This window comes from Emys orbicularis, chromosome 3, assembly GCF_028017835.1.
Source record: "Emys orbicularis isolate rEmyOrb1 chromosome 3, rEmyOrb1.hap1, whole genome shotgun sequence".
Lineage (NCBI taxonomy): Eukaryota > Metazoa > Chordata > Testudines > Emydidae > Emys > Emys orbicularis.
Genome location: NC_088685.1, coordinates 141,255,300 through 141,279,392, shown reverse-complemented (window position 1 = coordinate 141,279,392; position 24,093 = coordinate 141,255,300). Strand labels below are relative to the sequence as shown.

General features: G+C 43.5%; 1 protein-coding gene across 6 annotated transcripts in view; it reads left to right on the top strand.

Annotated features, from left to right (window-relative positions):
- Window positions 1-24,093, top strand: part of RGS7 (regulator of G protein signaling 7) — a 420,700-nt gene that overhangs the window by 274,943 nt on the left and 121,664 nt on the right. For 5 of the 6 annotated variants that reach the window (XM_065400369.1, XM_065400367.1, XM_065400368.1 and 2 more), the window contains exon 3: window positions 6,206-6,256. The exons of the other annotated variant lie outside the window; for it this stretch is intronic. In XM_065400369.1, coding sequence (XP_065256441.1) covers window positions 6,206-6,256 — 51 coding nt within the window. The remainder of the gene's footprint in view (window positions 1-6,205; window positions 6,257-24,093) is intronic. 6 annotated transcript variants of the gene reach the window in all.

Sequence of the window (24,093 nt, the reverse complement as noted above, 5' to 3'; positions counted from 1 at the left end):
GAGACTTGGTGCTGCGGGATTGTCTTTGCAGTGTAGATGTACCTTAAGTAACTTGACCAAGATCACTTGATAGAGCTGAGTGTAATTCTCTTCTCTGTCACACATTTCAAGTCCTAGACTTAACTAACTACAGGAATATCCTCCCCATCATCTTTTTTTTTTGTCCATATACCAAATCCTACTGGCTTTTCTTTGAGGTGGACTTCCAGCTGATAATGGAGGTGGAGGGGTGGGACAGAAGGGCAGGAAGAAGGAATATACTTGCTATTTAAAGAATTGTTGCTTTGGAACAATTGAACCTGTGAACTTTGATCCGGACTCTTGAAGGGTGTGTTCTGTGTATGTGTCTAGGAACATCTGAATTAATATGTTTGCCAGCCACCACATTTCAATTTACTACCATACAAAAGAAGAGTGTCTCTTTTCCTTGCAAAGCATCCAGCTGTTTTATTACCTTGTTCTCTTCGTGACCCCCTAAATGAATAAGAACTGATAGTGATATTCTCAGTATTTTAGGAACACATTTGCATAAGTAATGAAGCAGTTCAGAAAGGGCACAGAAATCAGAGGCAACTGACTGAATTAAGATCATTTTGTTGATTAGATATTTAAAAAAAAATTGCTTACAAACTGCACAACAAACTGTTTAAGACAACACTTCCTTTAGCGCTCTTTTCAATAACAAAATTGTCCACAAGGTGTGGTAACCCCGAATGAAGAATTGATAACTTCCAATTTTGTAATGCCACCAATTGTTTGTAGTTTTAATTGAATAACCTGAGGGGAACATATTTTGTTACAGGGAGTACAAATCAATATGATGCGTACTAAAAAATGCTTTTGTATATTTTCCTTCTTTTAGCCTGAACTTGAGGTGCTGAGTGCATGTAATTTGAATCAATGGGGCATAGGAATTTGGTAACAGATTTAAACAATGCTGTTTTGCATACCATGGGGATGGTTGTGGTATAAGAATATGAATAGAATGGGACTAGTGGGCATTTGGCATCGTTCAGAATCAGGCTCGGATCTGACCACACTTGAACTTGGGGAGTGCCTTCTTCCAGATCCAATTCTGAATTACATAGCTCTGACTCATCACTGTTGTCTCTTTTAACTATTTAAAAAAGCACCATAAATGTACACAGCACTGTATGGAACATATAGAAAGATGGGAGCACTGATCCATAGAGCTCACACACAAATATGATGTAAGCAGCTTAGTTGTGAGCAGATATGGAGGTAAGGCTGTCACTGCAGGTATATTTCATGAAAGAAGGGTAGAAAGAGGTATTTGAACAGAGAAAAGTGCTTAGTTCATGGGAATAAGAAGGCTCTTCCAGTGCCGAGTCTAAGAGAAGGTTTGAAGGTATCAGAAGTTTGGAACTTCACAATCTAAAGCTCATATTGTTTGACTACTTTTGCCCTTGCTCTTGAATTTTTCCACGGGAGGGAAGTTATGTCGTTCCTTACCTACTGATGTTTATTTTGCTAGCCCATTGGTAGCAAGACATCTCTGGGCTTAGAATTACCTCACAGAAGTCAATGGGATTTAAAAAGGTTTGTCTAAAGAATTTAGTCTTCATGGTAGCCAAAGAATTTGGATCAAATTCTTCCCTCATTTATTTGTATGCAGCCCTATTGACTTCACTGTGGTCCCATGAGTATAAATTAGTCACACTGTGTATTTAAAATGCTCTCTCCATCTGTATGTCTGTCTGCCTGCCTAACAGTTTTTAAACTGTAGGAGTATCTGCCCAATATATATTTCTGGCCAGCTTCTGTTCTCAATGATAAGTAAATCACTAATATAAATGAGAACAAGAAGTTGGCCACTGAAGTCTAATAGCAATCAAAATGCACAGTTTAACTAAGTAGTAAAGATGTTTTCTCTGCAAACGGGAGGATTGTAGGACCTGTATAATTTGGAAATGATGCATTCTAAGACGACTGAATTCCTATGTAATCATTTAGTACTGCGCATATGCACATTAAATGTGATTGCATAGTATATATAATTATTACCAACTAGACCTTGGAAAATACATGTTAAGCTTAGTGAATACATGTGGTAAAATAGAAGCAGCTTAATGATAATAATTATCTACAATAAAAGCACTAGGAAAATACCTTTGGTTTGTTTGTACGATCCTTATTTATATAAAAGAGAGAGAAATTATAGTTGGAACAACTCTGTTTAAGTCTATCATATCCATATGCCCCAAACCAGAGTACATTGATATACTATACAAATATGTAAACAGTGCCATGAAGTTACGATGGCTTTGTACACCATAATGTGTGAGCCCATGTCTTGTGTAGTGAATAAAGCAGAAGACTGGAAGTTCTCATTCCAGCTCCACCACCCACTTCCTATGTGGCCTTGGACAAGGCTCTTAACCTCTCTCCCTCACTTTACCCATATGTAGTATGGGTTTGCTCATCATATTAAAGTCACAAGGGCTTTAAAAGCTCGTTTAATGTTTGTAAAGTGCTTTGAAATCTTTATTTAAGGTGCTATAGAGAATACCTTGCAATTGTATTTTAATTGTTTCATAAGGTAGTTCAGATAGAATAAACCTTTAACTTCCCTTGAACCAAACCTTTTTGAATTTCAAAGAGGAGGCATTAATGCTTCAACTAATATTCGTTTCTGATTACATCTGAATAGAGGCTACAGAAAAGCAATAGACCGCTAATCAGTATCTCTTCTGCAGACCTTCACCATGAACTTCCCCCTTTATGTAGGCCATCAGCATTGTGATAATAAATCATAGTGATGGAGGATAGTCACTAGGATCCTTTTACTGAAGCTGAAATACAAAAAAAAAAAAAAACACAAGTCTGCAGTGCTGCTCTTTAAACATCACCATTTACGTAGGAGAAAGAAGTATCTAGTATAAAAGAAGATCTTTTATCATACTGCAATTCAAAAAATAACACTTGGTAGCAGGTACAAATCTTCATGACTGTATGTCTGGGGGGAAATACTTCTGTGGGAGATTTCATTCATAGTTAAGAGCAAGATGGAACCCTGAAAAAAGTTGAAAGACTCAGTGTTTTCTAAAAATTAATCTGATCACTTGGGTACCACCCATCTCTTAACGGTCTGAATCTCATTTGTAGCCATCCCCGTCTCTCTTCCTTTATGCTGTACTGGTGGATTACTGGTACCAAATAACTTTATTCTGGTTTTTGTCCTTGATAAAGGGGACCCCCGACATTTGGATATTTTGGAATATACTTCATATATTCATACTTCGGGAAGTTTGCCAACATCAAACCTCTGCATCTTTTAAGTATCATGAATCCTGATTCTTCATTCTCTCCTAATGTAAATTCAGTGCAACACTGAGTTTAGTAAAATAAGTCTGATCTGAAACTAAATGAAGCAACAGGAAAACCTAGATCCTTGAATCCCAAACAGAACCAATTTCAGACATACCAGACAGTGATTTATCTTCTCCCAATTCCTTGTTGAAAAAATAAAATAGCTTCTTCTAAACATCCCCTTCGTTGTTAATACAAAACACATAGCTTTTCACACATGTCTCCAAAGCCATTAACCTGTCTGTTCTTTGTACAGAAAAGGAACAAAACAAAAATGGAAATAAGAGCCCTTCAGAATCTTTACAGGTCATCTTGAATCTCCTAAAACAAAGTCATAATACCAGCTATGTATTTCAGTTAAGGAATAAGTAGTGCATTGACCTTTAATAATTGAGTGTGACCTGATCTTAATTAAAAACCTACTTGGTTCTATTGGACCTGCAAGGCTTGATAGTGTAGAGGTAAAACCACCTGCACTTGCACTACCTACCAGTGTAGACCCTATGTAGTAAAACAGGTAGCATTTTTCAGGTGTAGATAAGCCTTTACAGCTCCAGAGACTTTTTCGACCAATCAAAAAGAAAAGTATGGCTAAGTATGCAGAACTGTTGTTTCCTAGATGCTTTTGGAGGTTTGATGTAAATCAACAGTGATCAAATGTGCAGATATCATCAAAAGGGGATGAAAACATAGGTGTAGAGAGGTAAAATGCAAAGTAATGGGAGGATGCTGGAGGAGGAACCGCAGGCAATAAAGGGAGGTTTTATATTAATTGTCAATTCTCCTATCCAGGGAGAGGAAATGAACAGCATAGACACACAATGTGAATATGTGACCATAGGACTGCACCTCTCACATGAAAGAGAATTTAATTTCCTCTTGTCTGTTTAATACTGCCCTGATATCGCTTTCTGTTGCAATCAAACTCTGTAGTAGTTTCTGAAAGGAAAGTGTGGCATCTGTATTGGGACACTAGTAGTCAATATCTAGGGTCCATGGGGGTTTTGACCTTAAGAAATGGTCCAAATCATGATAAAGGCTGAGAACTGCTGCAGTCTACTACCAATTAACATTAATCAATGCTTGGGAGACTAGCTCTTGGGGAGTTGGTGGGGCTTAGGATTTTTTCTGCAGATTTATTGCTGTACATCTAGCTAGATTATGTGGATAATGCCAGAAGCAACCCATACTATCTCCTACTATTGTTTTCTTACTGTCCTTCCCCTGCTCTAATATTACTTTGATTTATGTAATGTTTGTGTAAATCTGGAGTCTTACATCTGCCTCCTGCCCTTAACCCAAGATTTTAAAAAGAATGGTGTTACTTCTGCTGTGAAGTGGGTGGCTCCTTTACAAGCTGGTTTGATAAGGACACAATAATTTATTATGTCTTCCCATTATATCTTGGGTACCTCCACTTGACTGAAACAGTAACATGAGCAACCTTCATGGAATAGACAGGAAATGCACATAAATGTGGTGTTGTTTTTAAAAGATTTTCTTCTTAAAATTGATTTTTACTATTTAAAATATTTTTGTTTATCAGTATCCTTTGTTGTTGTTCAGAGAATCACCCCGTCCCTTGTTTAAGCTAAACAGTTACATGTGTTTATAATGGGCCAATTCCCACTGGGTAGCTTACAGTGTGACAGACAAGACTGGGAATAGTTCAGGTAATGCTGTGTGCAGAAGGCTCTAGCATAGCACACTGCAGGAATGAAGGTGCAAAGCCCAGAGCAGCAGGAGAAGAGAGGGAATGAAAAAGGGGGGATATGAGTAAGGGAATATGAAAGCAGAGATGTAGTTTGGGTACATTTATGTAGGACCTTGAAAATAAGGACAGGAACATAAATTTGGAAAAGGAAGCAATCAAAGGGATAGAAAGATTGGAATGGTGGGAAAGAAAGAGGACTCTAGCAACTCCAGCAACTCCAGCCTGGAGAGGTGAAGGTTACCCTTGGCATGGTGAGAAATGATGATTTGTGCTGCAAAGTGGGGATAAGGAGAAAAAAAGGTGGGCCTGGGTGATATAAAATAGGAAGAAGTGACAGGATCTTAAACAACTAGCTATAGGAAAAATAGGTGAAGAAATTAGTTTTTAAAGATAGCTTGAGATATTACTGGGATGTTGCTCAGAATTTGAGTTGCTGGTGGGACGTGATAGGACCAACAATATATGTGTCTGTGAGGGGAAGAGAGAGAGAGAGTTGGGAGTGTCAGAATAGAAGTGGTGATTAAAGATGGAGGACCAGAAGAGGTCCCCTACAGTGAAAATGGAAAGATTAGAGATTAAGTGAGAGATTCCTGGATGGAGCCGTTATTAGCACATATTAAATCAAAGAGTTAGATTTTCAGTAACATCTTTAAATAGAGATTTTGGAAATGGCCTAAAACAAAGAATACAGACTTGAGCTGTTCCATAGATATATGTGTGTGTGTGTGTGTGTGCGCGCGTGCGCTGCATAGTTACAATGTGTGCTGCATTAACCCTTTTGAAGTCTTGTTTGATAAAGGGTTTTGTTTGTTTTTACACATGAATACAAGAATGTAATACAATGTTTGCTTGTTTGTCCCTGAAAATTTACAATTAGTCTTTTTAAAATGTAGACTGTCAGATAAGTAACATGCTTCTTGCACTATGAAATTGTGCATCAGTATTCCTGATCTGGAAAAAAAAAAATAGTTTGCACAATGCGTCTCTTTTGTTGAAACTATGGGGTGTTCTATAAAAATAAAATGGTCCAGTTGATTCTGGAGAAACACAACATTAGTTCCTTTTTATATGTTACATGGACATTTATGGTATCATGGAGCTGTGACTGAAGAATATAGAAAGTACAAGCTTACTAAACTAAAAAATTTTTTTTCCTCCTAGGTTCAGACATTGTTCAGTGGTTAACGAAGAATTTAGCTATAGAAGACCCAGGTAAATTGTTTTTCTGTATTAATAAGTTCTGCTTCGTGGGTCTGTTAAGTTCTAAGGTCTTGTTCTGTTCTCTGGCCCTGTAGGGCCAGCTTGTAACTGGATAGAATTTGATCCATGGGCTCTCGGGGGTTCAATTTTACTAGCAAAGCGCACAGCATTCAAGCCTGCAGACCTTCCTTAAGAGCCATTAACTGGGAATGAACACTTTATTCGTGTAACTTCTGGAAAATCAGTTTATCTTAAGGGTAAAGAATAGGAATGACTATTGCTTTGGGGAAATTAAAAATTAATGGAGATATCCTATCTCCTAGAACTGGAAGGGACCTTGAAAGATTATCGAGTCCAGCCCCCTGCCTTCACTAGCAGGATCAAGTACTGATTTTGCCCCAGATCCCTAAGTGGCCCCCTCAAGGATTGAACTCACAACCTTGGGTTTAGCAGGCCAATGCTCAAACCACTGAGCTATCCTTCCCCCCAATAATAATAATAGTATACATTCAGAAATAATAGTATACATTCAGTTCCATGGGGACACATTCACCCAACACCATGTTAAATGGCATCTAGCCAATTCTTAAATAGATGAGAATTTTTTAATTTAATTTCATAGTGAAGTAGTCAAGTGATTAAAAATTACATTTGTTTGATGTTCAGTCTTTTTTATTATTACACTCTTATCCAGTGCAATATTGTATTTTAAATCTCCAGGTATTTTTATGGGTCCCTTAAGTGGAAAGGCTGAACAGGAAGCTACAATCCATGCAGCCTACTAAATGCAGTGAGGAGGGATGATCCAGTGTTTATGGTGCTAGATTGGGACTTAGGAGACCCAGGTTCAATTCCTTGTTCTCCCCATGACTTTGGGCAAGTCACGTAGTCCCTATGTGCCTCAATTCCCTATCTAGTACTTTTCTACTTCAGAGGGGTTTTGTGAGGCTAAATTCTAGTGCTGGTCAGAAATTTTCTGGGGGGAATGTTTTTATATCAGGAAATTAATCAAAAACATTTAGTTAACATTTTGACAAAATTGCATTTTGGGGGATGGAATGGGGAAACAAAACAGTGCATGCTGATGCGGTTTTATTTCAAACTCAATTTTTTCAGAATGGAAAGTTTCAATTTTTCCATTTTGAAATGAAATTTTGTTTCAATGTTTAATATTTTGTTTTATATAAAATTTTTAAAAACTGAAAGCCATAAGAACATAAGAACATAAGAAAGGCCGTACTGGGTCAGACCAAAGGTCCATCTAGCCCAGTATCTGTCTACCGACAGTGGCCAATGCCAGGTGCCCCAGAGGGAGTGAACCTTACAGGCAATGATCAAGTGATCTCTCTCCTGCCATCCATCTCCATCCTCTGACGAACAGAGGCTAGGGACACCATTCTTACCCATCCTGGCTAATAGCCATTTATGGACTTAGCCACCATGAATTTATCCAGTCCCCTTTTAAACATTGTTATAGTCCTAGCCTTCACAACCTCCTCAGGTAAGGAGTTCCACAAGTTGACTGTGCGCTGCGTGAAGAAGAACTTCCTTTTATTTGTTTTAAACCTGCTGCCTATTAATTTCTTTTGGTGACCCCTAGTTCTTGTATTATGGGAATAAGTAAATAACTTTTCCTTATCCACTTTCTCAACATCACTCATGATTTTATATACCTCTATCATGTCCCCCCTTAGTCTTCTCTTTTCCAAACTGAAGAGTCCTAGCCTCTTTAATCTTTCCTCATATGGGACCCTCTCTAAACCCTTAATCATTTTAGTTGCTCTTTTCTGAACCTTTTCTAGTGCTAGAATATCTTTTTTGAGGTGAGGAGACCACATCTGTACACAGTATTCGAGATGTGGGCGAACCATGGATTTATATAAGGGCAATAATATATTCTCAGTCTTATTCTCTATCCCCTTTTTAATGATTCCTAACCTCCTGTTTGCTTTTTTGACCGCCTCTGCACACTGCGTGGACATCTTTAGAGAACTATCCACGATGACGCCAAGATCTTTTTCCTGACTCGTTGTAGCTAAATTAGCCCCCATCATGTTGTATGTATAGTTGGGGTTATTTTTTCCAATGTGCATTACTTTACATTTATCCACATTAAATTTCATTTGCCATTTTGTTGCCCAATCACTTAGTTTTGTGAGATCTTTTTGAAGTTCTTCACAATCTGCTTTGGTCTTAACTATCTTGAGTAGTTTAGTATCATCTGCAAACTTTGCCACCTCACTGTTTACCCCTTTCTCCAGATCATTTATGAATAAATTGAATAGGATAGGTCCTAGGACTGACCCTTGGGGAACACCACTAGTTACCCCTCTCCATTTTGAGAATTTACCATTAATTCCTACCCTTTGTTCCCTGTCCTTTAACCAGTTCTCAATCCATGAAAGGACCTTCCCTTTTATCCCATGACAGCTTAATTTACGTAAGAGCCTTTGGTGAGGGACCTTGTCAAAGGCTTTCTGGAAATCTAAGTACACTATGTCCACCGGATCCCCCTTGTCCACATGTTTGTTGACCCCTTCAAAGAACTCTAATAGATTAGTAAGACACGATTTCCCTTTACAGAAACCATGTTGACTATTGCTCAAGAGTTTATGTTTTTCTATGTGTCTGACAATTTTGTTCTTTACTATTGTTTCAACTAATTTGCCCGGTACCGACGTTAGACTTACCGGTCTGTAATTGCCGGGATCACCCCTAGAGCCCTTTTTAAATATTGGCGTTACATTAGCTAACTTCCAGTCATTGGGTACCGAAGCCGATTTAAAGGACAGGTTACAAACCTTAGTTAATAGTTCCGCAACTTCACATTTGAGTTCTTTCAGAACTCTTGGGTGAATGCCATCTGGTCCCGGTGACTTGTTAATGTTGAGTTTATCAATTAATTCCAAAACCTCCTCTAGTGATACTTCAATCTGTGTCAGTTCCTCAGATTTATCACCTACAAAAGCCAGCTCAGGTTTGGGAATCTCCCTAACATCCTCAGCCGTGAAGACTGAAGCAAAGAATCCATTTAGTTTCTCCGCAATGACTTTATCATCTTTAAGCGCTCCTTTTGTATTTTCATCGTCAAGGGGCCCCACTGGTTGTTTAGCAGGCTTCCTGCTTCTGATGTACTTAAAAAACATTTTGTTATTACCTTTGGAGTTTTTGGCTAGCCGTTCTTCAAACTCCTCTTTGGCTTTTCTTATTACACTCTTGCACTTAAGTTGGCAGTGTTTGTGCTCCTTTCTATTCGCCTCACTAGGATTTGACTTCCACTTTTTAAAGGAAGTCTTTTTATCTCTCACTGCTTCTTTTACATGGTTGTTAAGTCACGGTGGCTCTTTTTTAGTTCTTTTACTGTTTTTCTTAATTTGGGGTATACATTGAAGTTGAGCCTCTATTATGGTGTCTTTAAAAAGGGCCCACGCAACTTGCAGGGATTTCACTTTAGTCACTGAACCTTTTAACTTTTGTCTAACTAACCCCCTCATTTTTGTATAGTTCCCCCTTTTGAAATTAAAGGCCACAGTGTTGGGCAGTTGAGGTGTTCTTCCCACCACAGGGATGTTGAATGCTATTGTATTATGGTCACTATTTCCAAGCGGTCCCGCTATAGTTACCTCTTGGACCAGCTCCTGCGCTCCACTCAGGATTAAATCTAGAGTCGCCTCTCCCCTTGTGGGTTCCCGTACCAGCTGCTCCATGAAGCAGTCATTTAAAGTATCGAGAAATTTTATCTCTGCATTTCGTCCTGAAGTGAAATGTTCCCAGTCAATATGGGGATAATTGAAATCCCCCACTATTATTGGGTTCTTAATTTTGATAGCCTCTCTAATTTCCCTTAGCATTTCATCATCACTATTACTGTCCTGGTCAGGTGGTCGATAATAGATCCCTAATGTTATATTTTTACTAGAGCATGAAATTTCTATCCATAGAGACTCTATGGAACCTGTGGATTCGCTTAAGATTTTTACTTCATTTGAATCTACACTTTCTTTAACATATAGTGCCACTCCTCCCCCTGCACGGCCTGTTCTGTCCTTCCGATATATTTTGTACCCCGGAATGATTGTGTCCCATTGATTGCTCTCAGTCCACCAGGTTTCTGTGATGCCTATTATATCTATATCCTCCTTTATCACAAGGCACTCTAGTTCACCCATCTTATTATTTAGACTTCTGGCATTTGTGTACAAGCACTTTAAAAACTTGTCCCTGTTTATTAGCCTGTCTTTTTCTGATGTGCCAGATTCTTTTTTATGTGGCTGTTTATCATCTGATCCGGCCCTTACATTACACTTTTCAGTCCTCTGCTCCTGACTATAACCTGGAGATTCTCTATCATCAGACTCTCCCCTAAGGGAAGTCTGTGTCCGATCCACACGCTCCTCTGCAGCAGTCGGCTTTCCCCCATCTCCTAGTTTAAAAACTGCTCTACAACCTTTTTAATGTTTAGTGCCAGCAGTCTGGTTCCACTTTGGTTTAGGTGGAGCCCATCTCTCCTGTATAGGCTCCTCCCATCCCAGAAGTTTCCCCAGTTCCTAATGAACGTGAACCCCTCCTCTCTACACCATCATCTCATCCACGCATTGAGACTCTGAAGCTCTGCCTGCCTACCTGGCCCTGCGCGTGGAACTGGGAGCATTTCTGAAAATGCCACCATAGAGGTCCTGGATTTCAGTCTCTTCCCTAGCAGCCTAAATTTGGCTTCCAGGACATCTCTCCTACCCTTCCCTATGTCATTGGTACCTACATGTACCACGACCACCGGCTCCTCCCCAGCACTACACATAAGTCTATCTAGATGCCTCGAGAGATCCGCAACCTTCGCACCAGGCAGGCAAGTCACCATACGGTTCTCCCGGTCATCACAGACCCAGCTATCTACATTTCTAATAATCGAATCTCCCATTACTAACACCTGCCTTTTCCTAGAAACTGGAGTTCCCTCCCCCGGAGAGGCAACCTCAGTGCGAGAGGCAACCCCAGAACCATCTGGAAGGAGGGTCCCAACTACGGGAAAGTTTCCCTCTGCTCCCATTGACTGCTCTACTTCCCTGGGCCCTTCTTCCTCCTTAACAGCACAGGTGCTGTCTAAGCGGAGGTGGGACAATTCTACAGTGTCCCGGAAAGCCTCATCAACATACCTCTCTGCCTCTCTCAGCTCCTCCAGTTCCGCCACCCTGGCCTCCAAAGTCCGTACATGGTCTCTGAGGGCCAGGAGCTCCTTGCACTGACTGCACACATACACCACCCGCCCACAGGGCAGGTAATCATACATGCAACAGTCGGTGCAATAAACTGGATAGCCCCCACTCTGCTGCTGGGCTTCTGCCTGCATTGTATCCTAGTTAGTGAAAGGGTGGTTTACAGAAGGAAGTTTTGGAATGTGGTTTGGTTTATAGGTTTTAGGGGGGGGGGCCACGGGGATGGGGTTACGGCTGGCGAGGGACTCCCACTCCCTTCCCACTCCCCTTCTAAACTCCCTTGCGAAACTCCCTGTTAGCAGCCCCTGGTCGCTTGTGCGCGGCTTTATAAAGCCCTGGCCTGAGTGAATGCCCCGCCCACTGAGTAAGGCTCAGCCAATTACCAGAGGCTTCGAGCTTTCAAACCTGCCTCCAACTGCCAGCCAGAGCACACGGTCCCTCAAACAACCAAACAAACAAACACAAGCTCAGCACACAGCAAGTAACCCCCAAACACAAACAAACACACACTACAGACAGTCACTTACCCCACAGATGCTGTATTAGCTTCTCCTTCACCTGGAGAACTCCCTTGCGAAACTCCCTGTTAGTCAGAATGAAACATTTTGATTTTCTTGAAACAAAATATGTTGATCGACCTGAAACATGCCCCCTCCCAAAAAAAATTGGTTTAACATGAAATTTTAAAATATTTTGGTTTTGTTCCATTTTAGAATGAACCTCCCCCCTCAAAAATGGAATTTCCCATGAGGGAAAATCCAGTTCCTCCCCAGCTCCAATCGGTATATTAAAGATTGTCAGGCACTCATGCTATGACAATGAGTTCCATGTAAATTACCTAAGATAGATGCTTTAAAGGAACCAACTGTGAACCTACCAGAACTGTCTCAACAAAGGGGATGGTTACTAATGGCTTCCAGGTTAACATAACTTTACCCATTCCAGCACCCAGCTAACACCAACAATACAAATAGAGCTCGCATGCCTAATTCTGTTGATAATGCTCAATGCAGATAGCAAAATGTGAGCACTTGAGACTTGACTTTGAGCTACTGTTACTTCTGTTCTCTTTGCCTTGTTTGTCAGGTATGAAAATTTTCACCAGCGTATTTGTATTATGATTTGAGTCTGTGTCTTACTTACTGTTTGGCTGGGATGAGACTCCCGATTGTCAAACTATGATGATTTGTTACATTAGCAGTAACTGACTTGCCCTTGAACTGCAGTACTGGGATCAATTGTCAGTCAGTTCTCTCATCAGCAGAGAGAAGCTTCCAAGGGAAGAAAGATTAAACTGAAGGTGAAACATGGTTTCCTTTGTTAATATGCAATAAAACAATAATTACAAGAACACTTAACACAAAACACTGGAGTTGCTGAAGTTTGATCATGTCCTATCAGGTTTTCATGACAATCAGGGTCCAGACACCTCTGTGCAGAACAGGGGGTCTGAACCCCAAAATATGCAACTGAATCAAGTGATTGTATACAATATTATCATACTATAAAAGTGTATTGAGTAAAATATCATATAAAATTGGTGACATGCTGATTAGGAATAGCACTGTGTGGTTATGTACGGCTTGTCTATGTGTGCTGGAAATATGTTCCTAAAATGTGTTCGGGAAGCAGTGCATAAGGCAAGCCTGCCATAGACAAAGGACTGTGGATTTATCTGTGTGATCAGCTTGATTACAAACCGATGGCTATGAAAGTATATTTACATATCATGTAAACAAAGCAATCACGCTAACAAGCAATGGAGGAAATAATGTAGTGAGCACACCAGGGGACAGAGTCAGTACTCCCAGAAAGTCTTCCTGGCTCTTGAGGACAACACCCTCCAATTCTGAGAACATTGGATCCTCCTACCAGGAAGGGCTGGAGATGCTGGTTAGCTTGATATGTGGATGCTGGGCAAAGACATAGCTTGTTAGAATTAAATTGTAGGCATTAGAAAGGATGTTGGTTTTGTTTGGTCTGTAACCCTTTTCTATCTCCTTTATCCTTGCTTGGTATCACTTAAATCTCTGGTTTTTATTAATAAATTTATTCTTAGTTTTACTATAAACCATCTCAGTGCCATTACACTGAAGTAAAGAGTGAGTCCTTAGCGAACCTAACAGGCTGGGGTGTGCACTGTCTCTTTGGAGACAGCAAACTTTATAATTTCTGAGAGTGTCCAGTGAGAGGGTATAGACGCTGCAGAGACATCTCTGGGGAATCACTGGTTGTTACCTCCAAGGCAAGATTTAGACTGTCAGAGACTTGTGGAGTTGCTGGTGAGGAGGATTGGGTATAAAGGAGGATTGACTGGTGTGGCAAGCAGCTGACACTCAGTTTAAGCAAAACTCTTCCTCGCTGAGGCAGAGGGGTTACATGGTGGCTTATGGTTCTGGTTGTCCTGAGGAGAGCATCACAATTGTACTTGGTGGAAAAAAACCTAGTTCACAGAGCTAATGGACATTGTATTTACTGTGCTTCAGTAATAAGGACTTGGAGAACAGACCTTTCCAAAGCCCAACTGGTCTAGAGCTGGCTAGCGCAGTCCTTCACTGTTAGCCAGTTTCAATGAAAGCTCCCATCCTTCCTTCCCAGAGTTTTTGTGGTGCCAAAATAATCATGCCTACACCTGCGTTGAAGAATATCATACCCATCTCATGCTGTGCATGGCTGTCTGGCTTGATCATGCACATTCACACTTCATTGCCCAGTATTTGCATGTAATGGTCCAAATTCTTCTCACTCATGTCAGTGCAATCTCATTGGCATCACTAGTATAACGGACAAGAAAATTTAACCTATACATTGATTTACAACATTTTAAAAATGTATCCGGTTATGTCAAAAGGAAGATTAAGGGTCTAATTCTACATCCTTTATTCATGAGAGTAATCCTGAAAGTGAGAACTTCTCATGTTAGCAAGAGTTGCAGGATTGGACTTCAGCATTAAGCAGGCAGTGCTAGATCCAGCTTGCCTCTGGTAAAGGAGAGAAGAAATATTAGGAAAGGAAGCTGCATAAGAGCACGTGAGAAAATGTTACCTCTCCACATTTGTAGTATTTGTATTTTTTTTTTAAAATAGGAAATATAACTGCACTACCCTTTCATTGAGAATAAAGGACATACTGATTTATGGGTAGTGGTAGATTATAATGGGGAATAGATAGGCAGCAGTATTTGTTTTCATTATGCAAATAAGTATAAAAGTGCTATCTGGAAACAGCAGTTTGAAGGAAAATAGTTACAAGTGTAAACTGCTAGTAAAAAATATCATTGAATACAGTTTGGTTGCAAATGGGAAATAATTTACTATAGAAGATTTGAAAGATCAATTTGCAGTAAAGCTCAGCTCCCTGCTAGCTTCAGCTTAACATTTCCAATGAAGTTGAAAATTTTCATCCAGAAAACATACAAGGTACAATTAATGTATCAAATTCTGCTAATTTATGCTGGACATGTCAGTGAAGTTAATACAGTGTAGTGGTACAGAACTTGCACCAATATAGCATGGTTACTATTTTTTTCCAATATGTAGCTTTCGATTTTTTTTGTTTTGTTTTTTCATTACATATTTGTATTTGACCCTCTAGCTCTATTGATTTCTTTGGTAAGCCTGGGAAGTCACTTAACGTCTCTGTGCCTCAGTTATCCCAGTATATAAAATGATATTATTGCACCTTTACTGAGTGGTAGCGGATTTGGGTGTCTTGACAGTTTCCCTATTGGTGCAGAAACTGGTAACCGAGTCAAATATTTTCTTAATGTAACTTGCTTATTTACAAAAATATACATGGCATCTTTAATTCTATGGAATTTTATCCATCCACCTTTTACCATTCCAACACCTACATATCAGTGGGGGTCATGTCTTAATTCACCAGTGTTTCTAAAGCACTTTGAAATCCCTTGATTGAAGGAACTTTATGGTTGAAAAGTAACTATGTCAGGGACAGTGGTAATGAAAAGAGCTCCAGAGTGTATCACTATCCTTGTGCCCACAATAGCATGTGACTATCTTTTGGGGTCACTATTTGTAGAAGACTTCGGCTACCCCAGCTGCTACCTACCCTTCGCTTAACCTCCCCAAAGACCCAGTTTAGATGGTTACAAAGTGAAGACTATTTACTGACAATTTTACAGAAATAAAAAGTCACTAAATAAGATAGGCATAAGAATACATACTTAGATGGAAACTGCTGAAACCATCACTGCAGGAGCCCTAAACTGTACAATTCCCACGAGTAGCTATTTTATTATCTGTCTTTTCAAAGTTATACAACTAAACATTCCTTGAAATATTTTTGCATCATGATTTTTCAGCACCTCTTCTTTCAGTTCACTTTCCTGGTATTTGATAGATGTAGTTGATTGGTAACTAGATATCCCTTAAAAACAACAAGGAATCCTTGTGGCACCATAGAGACTAACGTATTTATTTGGGCATAAGCTTTCGTGGGCTAAAACCCACTTCATCAGATGCATGGAGTGAAAAATACAGTAGGCAGGTGTGTGTGTGATTTATATATATTATATAAAAAAAATAACAGCACATGAAAAGATGGGAGTTGCCTTATCAGGTGAGGGGTCAGTGCTAACGAAGCCAATTCAAATCAAGGTGGAAGTGGCCTACTCCCAAACAGTTGACAAGAAGGTGTGAGTATCAATAGAGGGAAAATTACTTTGTTGTGACCCAGCCACTCCCAGTCTTTATTGAGGCCTAATTTCAACGAGAAACTGCAGGACTGGAATTAATTTGCAAACTTGACACCATCAAATTAGGCCTCAAAGACTGGGAGTAGCTGGGTCACTACAAAAAGTAATTTGCCCTCTGTTGATATTCACCCCTTCTTGTCAACTGTTGGGAATAGGCCACTTCCACCTTGATTGAATTGCCCTCATTAGCACTGACCCCCCCACTTGATAAGGCAACGCCCATCTTTTCATGTGCTCTAATATATATACCCAGCGATGAGCTCCCAAAATCCTAAGAACCGGTTCCCTACTGGGTCCACTCGCTCTGGGTTTTCGGTGGCAGGTCCTTAACCCAGAGCGAGTGAAAGACCCGCCACTGAAGTGCCACTGAAGACCCGGTAGGGAACCGTGCGGTGAGTACAAGCCCCACGTACTTGTCTTCACACACACACCCCCCGCACCCGTCCTGCCTCCGATTGCCCCCCTCAGAACCCGCAAGTATCTCCTCCTCCCCCCCCCCCACCGGGGTAGCAGCCCGGGGCTCCCGGGGGGTATTTAAAGGGCCAGGGCTCCCCTGCTTCTACTGCCCCAGTCCTTTAAATAGCCGCCAGCAGCAGTTGGACCATCAAATTAGGCCTCAAAGACTGGGAGTAGGGTTCCGGGGGCTATTTAAAGGGCACGCAGCTCCCCTGCTTCTACCACCTGCCCCGGCCCTTTAAATAGCCGCCGGAGCCCTGGAGTAGTAGCAGGGCTCTGAGGGCTATTTAAAGGGCCGGGGCGGTAGAAGCAACGGGAGCCCCGGACTTTTTAAATAGCCCCCCAGAGCCCCGCAGCCCTACCCCAGGGCTCCAGCAGTGGGGCTCTGGTGGCAATTTAAAGGGCCTGGGGCTCCAGCCCCTGCTGGGAGCCTCAGGCCCTTTAAATTGCCCCCTGGGGAAGCCGGGCCACCCTGGTATGGCACACCGGCTCTTGCCGGTACGCCAAACCGGGGTGTACCGGCTTACTTTCACCTCTGCCCCTACCCAACTCGCCCCGCTCCCTGTCCCCTGACTGCCCCGACCCCATCCACCACCACCCCGACAGACCCCCGGAACTTCCATGCCTATCCAACCCCGGCCTCCTCTAACCGCTCCCTGCCTTATCCAACCCCTCCTCCCAGCCCCGGCCCGGCCCCCTTACCATGCTGCTCAGGGCAGCGTGTAAGGATGCCAGGTCATGCCGCACGGCCTGCTGGAGGTCGCAGTCTCCCCCCCCTTACCTTGCCGCTCAAAGTGGCAGGAGCTGAGCTGCCCAGAGTGCTGGCGGCTCGGCACACTGCGGCTCTGCAAGGGGAGGAGGGGAGAACAGGGGAGGGGCTGGGGGAACCTCGGCCTCCCCAGCTGGGAGCTCAGGCGGGGGACAGGACGGTCCAGCGGGCTGGATGTGGCCCGGGGACCAGAGTTGTTTGCCCACCCGCCCGCCCCTTTAACAGCCGGTTCTACACCGGCTTCTAAATTTAACAACTGGTTCTTGCGAACCTGTGGGAACTGGCTCCAGCTCCCCACTGTATATACCTGCCTACTGTATTTTTCAGTCCATGCATCTGATGAAGTGGGTTTTAGCCCACAAAAGCTTATGCCCGAATAAATTTATTAGTCTCCAAGGTGCCACACGGATTCCTCATTGTTTTGCTGATACAGACTAACACGGCTACCCCTCTGATAGATATCCCTTGGCAGCCTTGTGAATTGTGTTCCCTGATCCAGTAGAACAAACAGGGAAAAGACAGGAATTGAACATCTGTTTACATTACTTCTATTTTCTTCAAATTAAAATCGCTCTCACCAGCAGCCAGTGCAGTCAAAAACCAATTGTATACCTTGGGCATGTTCAGATCCAAGATTTTGGTTAGGACCTCTTTACTCCCTCCCTCTGTTCTATAAACAGCAAGGTCCCAATCCCGTAAACACTTTTACATGTACTTAACTTTAACTTAGTCCCACTCAAGCAAATGGAACTACTTACATGTTTAAAGTTAAGTGCAAGCGTATGTTCTTGCAGGACTGAGGCCTAAATTTTTATACCCTCTAAAGCTGGATAAATATTCTACATTTTGTTTTGTGAAACTGCATTCTAGCAAATTTTGCCAAACAAATACTGTACATCCATTTTCTTCAGTCCGTGAAGATTAGAGGTGAGCTTGACAATATCTTGTGAACGATGGAATTTTATCAAGGTTTAGTGATAACACTTTGCTAAAAGTATTAGTTTTCTCCAGTTAATGGAAATACAATGTGAGAATTTGGTCAGACTTAAGTCATTTCCCCCACCCCCCTTCCCATACCTACGAATATATGAGGGAAGGGGAGAAGTAGCTAATCAATGTTTCTCAAAGCATAACATTTAGGAGACTGAACCAAACAGCTGTGGGCAGTTAGAAGGTGAATTAGGATCTCATATTCAAGAATTTGTTACACAAGGAAACTAACCTTTTATGGGGAGGGAAAAAATTGATCAAGTGAGTAGCAAAATGTCACACACACACACACACACACACACACACACACACACACTTGTCATCCTTGTGTCTATTAAATATGATTTAATAACTTGAAATAAAGCCACAATGAAAACTGTCCCACCTACCCATTTAACTAAATAAACCTAAATCAAATAAACTGGCTGCTGATGAACCATGAACCTCTCATTATGAAACCTGAAATTACAGGAAACTAATCTGATTTCATGTGTCCTTACCTGAATTGGGCCAAGTTTGTAGAATGAGATTCTGAGATTTGCAAGTGTTTTGAATGAATCTTGACCAAGTTTGAAGTGAAACCCCTCTCTCCTACTCGGTGAGTTTGCTTTGAACTTGTGAGGTCATGTAAAGTCTAAATGAAATTCTGGGTCTGCTCTCACATGAATAGAAACTAGAAAGTAACAATAAACAAAACTGTCAAGGTGTTAGAGAATAGGAACTGCCTAATTATTCTGAGCTCCATGGTTGACTCTCCTTAATACTGTTAGTGGTGGTGAAGTGTCACCTTACTGTGGTATCCAAATAAAATAAAGAAAAATAGGCCAAATTCTGCCTTTAAACATTATAATATACACCCCATATACACCTCTACCCCGATATAATGCCATCCGATATAACACGAATTCCGATATAACACGGTAAAGCAGTGCTCCGGGGGGGCAGGGGGGCGGAGCTGCACACTCGAGTGGATTAAAGCAAGTTCGATATAATGCGGTTTCACCTATAACGTGGTAAGATTTTTTGGCTCCTGAGGACAGCATTATATCGAGGTAGAGGTGTACTAGTTAATCCTGTTACAGCCTTGGCTAAGGGTATGTCTACACTACGAAATTAGGTCGAATTTATAGAAGCCGGTTTTATAGAAATCGGTTGTATACAGCCGATTGTGTGTGTCTCCACATAAAATGCTCTAAGTGCTCTAGTTGGCGGACCGCGTCCACAGTACCGAGGCTAGCGTCGACTTCCGGAGCATTGCACTATGGGTAGCTATCCCACAGTTCCCGCAGTCTCCGCCACCCATTGGAATTCTGGGTTGAGATCCCAATGCCTGAATGATGCAAAACAGTGTAGCGGGGGGTTCTGGGTACATGTCGTCAGGCCCCTCCCCCTCCGTCAGAGCAATGGCAGACAATAGATTCGCGCCTTTTTACCTGGGTTACCTGTGCAGACAACATACCATGGCAAGCATGGAGCCCGCTCAGCTCAGCTCACCGTCACCATATGTCATCTGGGTGCCAGCAGACGTGGTACTGCATTGCTACACAGCAGCAGCAGCTAACTGCCTTTTGGCGGTAGACGGTGCAGCATGACTGGTAGCCTTCATCGGCGATCTGGGTGCTGGCAGCCGTGGGGCTGGCAGCCGTAGGGCTGCATTGCACCAGCCCCTTGCCTTTTGGTAGAAGATGGTATATTATGACTGGTATCCGTCGTCATCGTACTGCAGTGGCTGTCAATCATGGGCACCTGGGCAGACATGCTCAGTCCTAGCGAACTGTCTTGATGATGATGGCTATCAATCGTAGTATGCCATTTTTTGCCAAGCGCCCAGTATTTTCTGCTAAGCACCCAGAAGAGGCCGAGGGCGATCTGGGGGCTGGCAGACGTGGGGCTGCATTGCACACAGCAGCAGCCCCTTGCCTTTTGGTAGAAGATGGTATATTACGATTGGTATCCGTTGTCATCGTACTGCAGTGGCTGTCAATCATGGGCACCTGGGCAGACATGCTCAGTCCTATCAAACTGTCTTGACAATGATGGCTATCAGTCGTAGTATGCTATTTTCTGCCAAGCGCCCAGTATTTTCTGCCAAGCACCCAGAAGATGCCGAGGGCTATCAGTCATGCTGCACCGTCGTCTGCCAGCTTAAGATGTAAAAAATAGATTTGTTTTTTACCCAGGCTTTTGAGTTCAATCTTTGGGGGGGGGGGGGCATTCTGTGTGACAGTTGTTTGTGTTTCTCCCTGATGCACAGCCACCTTTGTTGATTTTAATTCCCTGTACCTGTACGCCATGTTGTCACTCGCCCCTCCCTCCCTCCCTCCCTCCTTCCCCTGGTCCGTCAGATACTAGTTTCGCGCCTTTTTTCAGACCAGACGCCATAGCTAGCACTGGGATCATGGAGCCCGCTCAGATCACCGCGGCAATTATGAGCACTATGAACACCACGCGCATTGTCCTGAAGTATATGCAGAGCCAGGACATGCCAAAGCAAAACCAGGACCAGCCGAGGAGGCGATTGCAGCGCGGTGACGAGAGTGATGAGGAAATTGACATGGACATAGACCTCTCACAAGGCACAGGCCCCAGCAATGTGGAAATCATGGTGTTACTGGGGCAGGTTCATGCCGTGGAATGCCGATTCTGGGCCCGGGAAACAAGCACAGACTGGTGGGACCGCATCGTGCTGCAGGTGTGGGACGATTCCCAGTGACTGCGAAACTTTCGCATGCGTAAGGGCACTTTCATGGAACTTTGTGACTTGCTTTCCCCTGCCCTGAAGCGCCAGAATACCAGGATGAGAGCAGCCCTCAGTTGAGAAGTGAGTGGCGATAGCCCTGTGGAAGCTTGCAACGCCAGACAGCTACCGGTCAGTCGGGAATCAATTTGGAGTGGGCAAATCTACTGTGGGGGCTGCTGTGATCCAAGTTGCCAGGGCAATGAAAGACCTGGTGATATCAAGGGTAGTGACTCTGGGAAACGTGCAGGCCATAGTGGATGGCTTTGCTGCAATGGGATTCCCAAACTGTGGTGGGGCCATAGACGGAACCCATATCCCTATCTTGGCACCGGAGCACCAAGCCACCGAGTACATAAACCGCAAGGGGTACTTTTCAATGCTGCTGCAAGCCCTGGTGGATCACAAGGGACATTTCACCAACATCAACGTGGGATGGCCGGGAAAGGTACATGATGCTCGCGTCTTCAGGCACTCTGGTCTGTTTCGAAAGCTGGAGGAAGGGACTTTCTTCCCGGACCAGAAAGTAACCGTTGGGGATGTTGAAATGCCTATCGTGATCCTTGGGGACCCAGCCTACCCCTTAATGCCATGGCTCATGAAGCCGTTCACAGGCAGCCTGGACAGGAGTCAGGACCTGTTCAACTACAGGCTGAGCAAGTGCCGAATGGTGGTGGAATGTGCATTTGGACGTTTAAAAGCGCGCTGGCGCCGCTTACTGACTCGCTCAGACCTCAGCAAAAAGAATATCCCCATTGTTGTTGCTGCTTGCTGTGCGCTCCACAATATCTGTGAGAGTAAGGGGGAGACATTTATGGCGGGGTGGGAGGTTGAGGCAAATCGCCTGGCCACTGATTACGCGCAGCCAGACACCAGGGCGGTTAGAGGAGCACAGCAGGGCGCAGTGCACATCAGAGAAGCTTTGAAAACGAGTTTTGTGACTGGCCAGGCTACGGTGTGAAACTTCTGTTTGTTTCTCCTTGATGAACCCTCCGCGCCCCCCCCACCCGGTTCAGTCTACTTCCCTGTAAACCAACCACCCCACCCTCCCCTCCCCTCTTCAAGCACCGCTTGCAGAGGCAATAAAGTCATTGTTACTTCACATTCATGCATTCTTTATTAATTCATCACATAACTAGGGGGATAATTGCCATGGTAGCCCAGGATGGGTGGGGGAGGAGGGAAGGAAAAGGACACACTGCAGTTTAAAACTTTAACTCTTATTGAAGGCCAGCCTTCTGATGCTCGGGCAATCATCTGGGGTGGAGTGACTGGGTGGCCGGAGGCCCCCCCACCGTGTTCTTGGGCGTCTGGGTGAGGAGGCTATGGAACTTGGGGAGGAGGGCTGTTGGTTACACAGGGGCTGTAGCGGCGGTCTCTGCTCCTGCTGCCTTTCCTGCAGCTCAACCATACGCTGGAGCATATCAGTTTGATGCTCCAGCAGCCGGAGCATCGACTCTTGCCTTCTGTCTGCAAGTTGACGCCACCTATCATTTTCAGCCCGCCACTTGCTCTGTTCATCCCGCGATTCAGCCCACCACCTCTCCTCTCGTTCATATTGTGCTTTTCTGTAGTCTGACATTGACTGCCTCCACGCATTCTGCTGTGCTCTGTCAGCGTGGGAGGACATCTGGAGCTCCGTGAACATATCGTCCTGCGTCCTCCGTTTTCTCCTTCTAATCTTCACTAGCCTCTGTGAAGGAGAAACATTTGCAGCTGGTGGAGGAGAAGGGAGAGGTGGTTAAAAAAGACACATTTTAGAGAACAATGGGTACACTCTTTCACGTTAAATTTTGCTGTTCACATTACACAGCACATGTGCTTTCGTTACAAGGTCGCATTTTTCCTCTTATATTGAGGGCCTGCCGGTTTGGTGTGAGAGATCACTCACGCAGTGCCAGGCAACAGATTTCGGCGTGCAGGCAGCCATGGTAAGACACAGTCTTTTGGCTTTTTTAACCTTCTTAACATGTAGCGCTCTCATTTCCCATACCAAGCACCCGTTGGGTTGGCCATTTAAAATGGGTTTGCAATGTAAAAGGAGGGGCTGCGGTTTTCGGGTTAACATGCAGCACAAACCCAACTAACTCCCCTCCCCCCCCACACCCAATTCTCTGGGATGATCACCCCTCCCCCCCACCGCGTGGCTAACAGCGGGGAATATTTCTATTCAGCAGAGCAGGAAGGGGCACCTCTGAATGTCCCCTTAATAAAATCGCCCCATTTCAACCAGGTGACCGTGAATGATATCACTCTCCTGAGGAGAGCAAAAAGCGATAAGGAATGGATGTTGTCTGCATGCCAGCAAACACCGGGACCATACGCTGCCATGCTTTGTTATGCAATGATTCCAGACTACGTGCTACTGGCCTGGCGTGGTAAAGTGTCCTACCATGGCGGACGGGATAAGGCAGCCCTCCCCAGAAACCTTTTGCAAAGGCTTTGGGAGTACATGAAGGAGAGTTTTCTGGAGATGTCCCTGGAGGATTTCCGCTCCATCCCCATACACGTTAACAGACTTTTCCAGCAGCTGTACTGGCCACGATTGCCAGGGCAAATTAATCATTAATCATTAAACACGCTTGCTTTTAAACCATGTGTAATATTTACAAAGGTACACTCACCAGAGGTCCCCTGTGTGCCCTTAGGGTCTGGGAGCACGCCTTGGGTGAGTTCGGGGGTTACTGGTTCCAGGTCCAGGGTGATAAACATATCCTGGCTGTTGGGGAAACCGGTTTCTCCGCTTCCTTGCTGCTGTGAGCTATCTACATTATCTCCATCCTCATCTTCCTCGTACCCCGAACCCGCTTCCCTGTGTGTTTCTCCAGTGAGGGAGTCATAGCACACGGTTGGGGTAGTGGTGGCTGCACCCCCTAGAATGGCATGCAGCTCCGCGTAGAAGCAGCATGTTTGCGGCTCTGCCCCAGACCTTCCGTTTGCTTCTCTGGCTTTGTGGTAGGCTTGCCG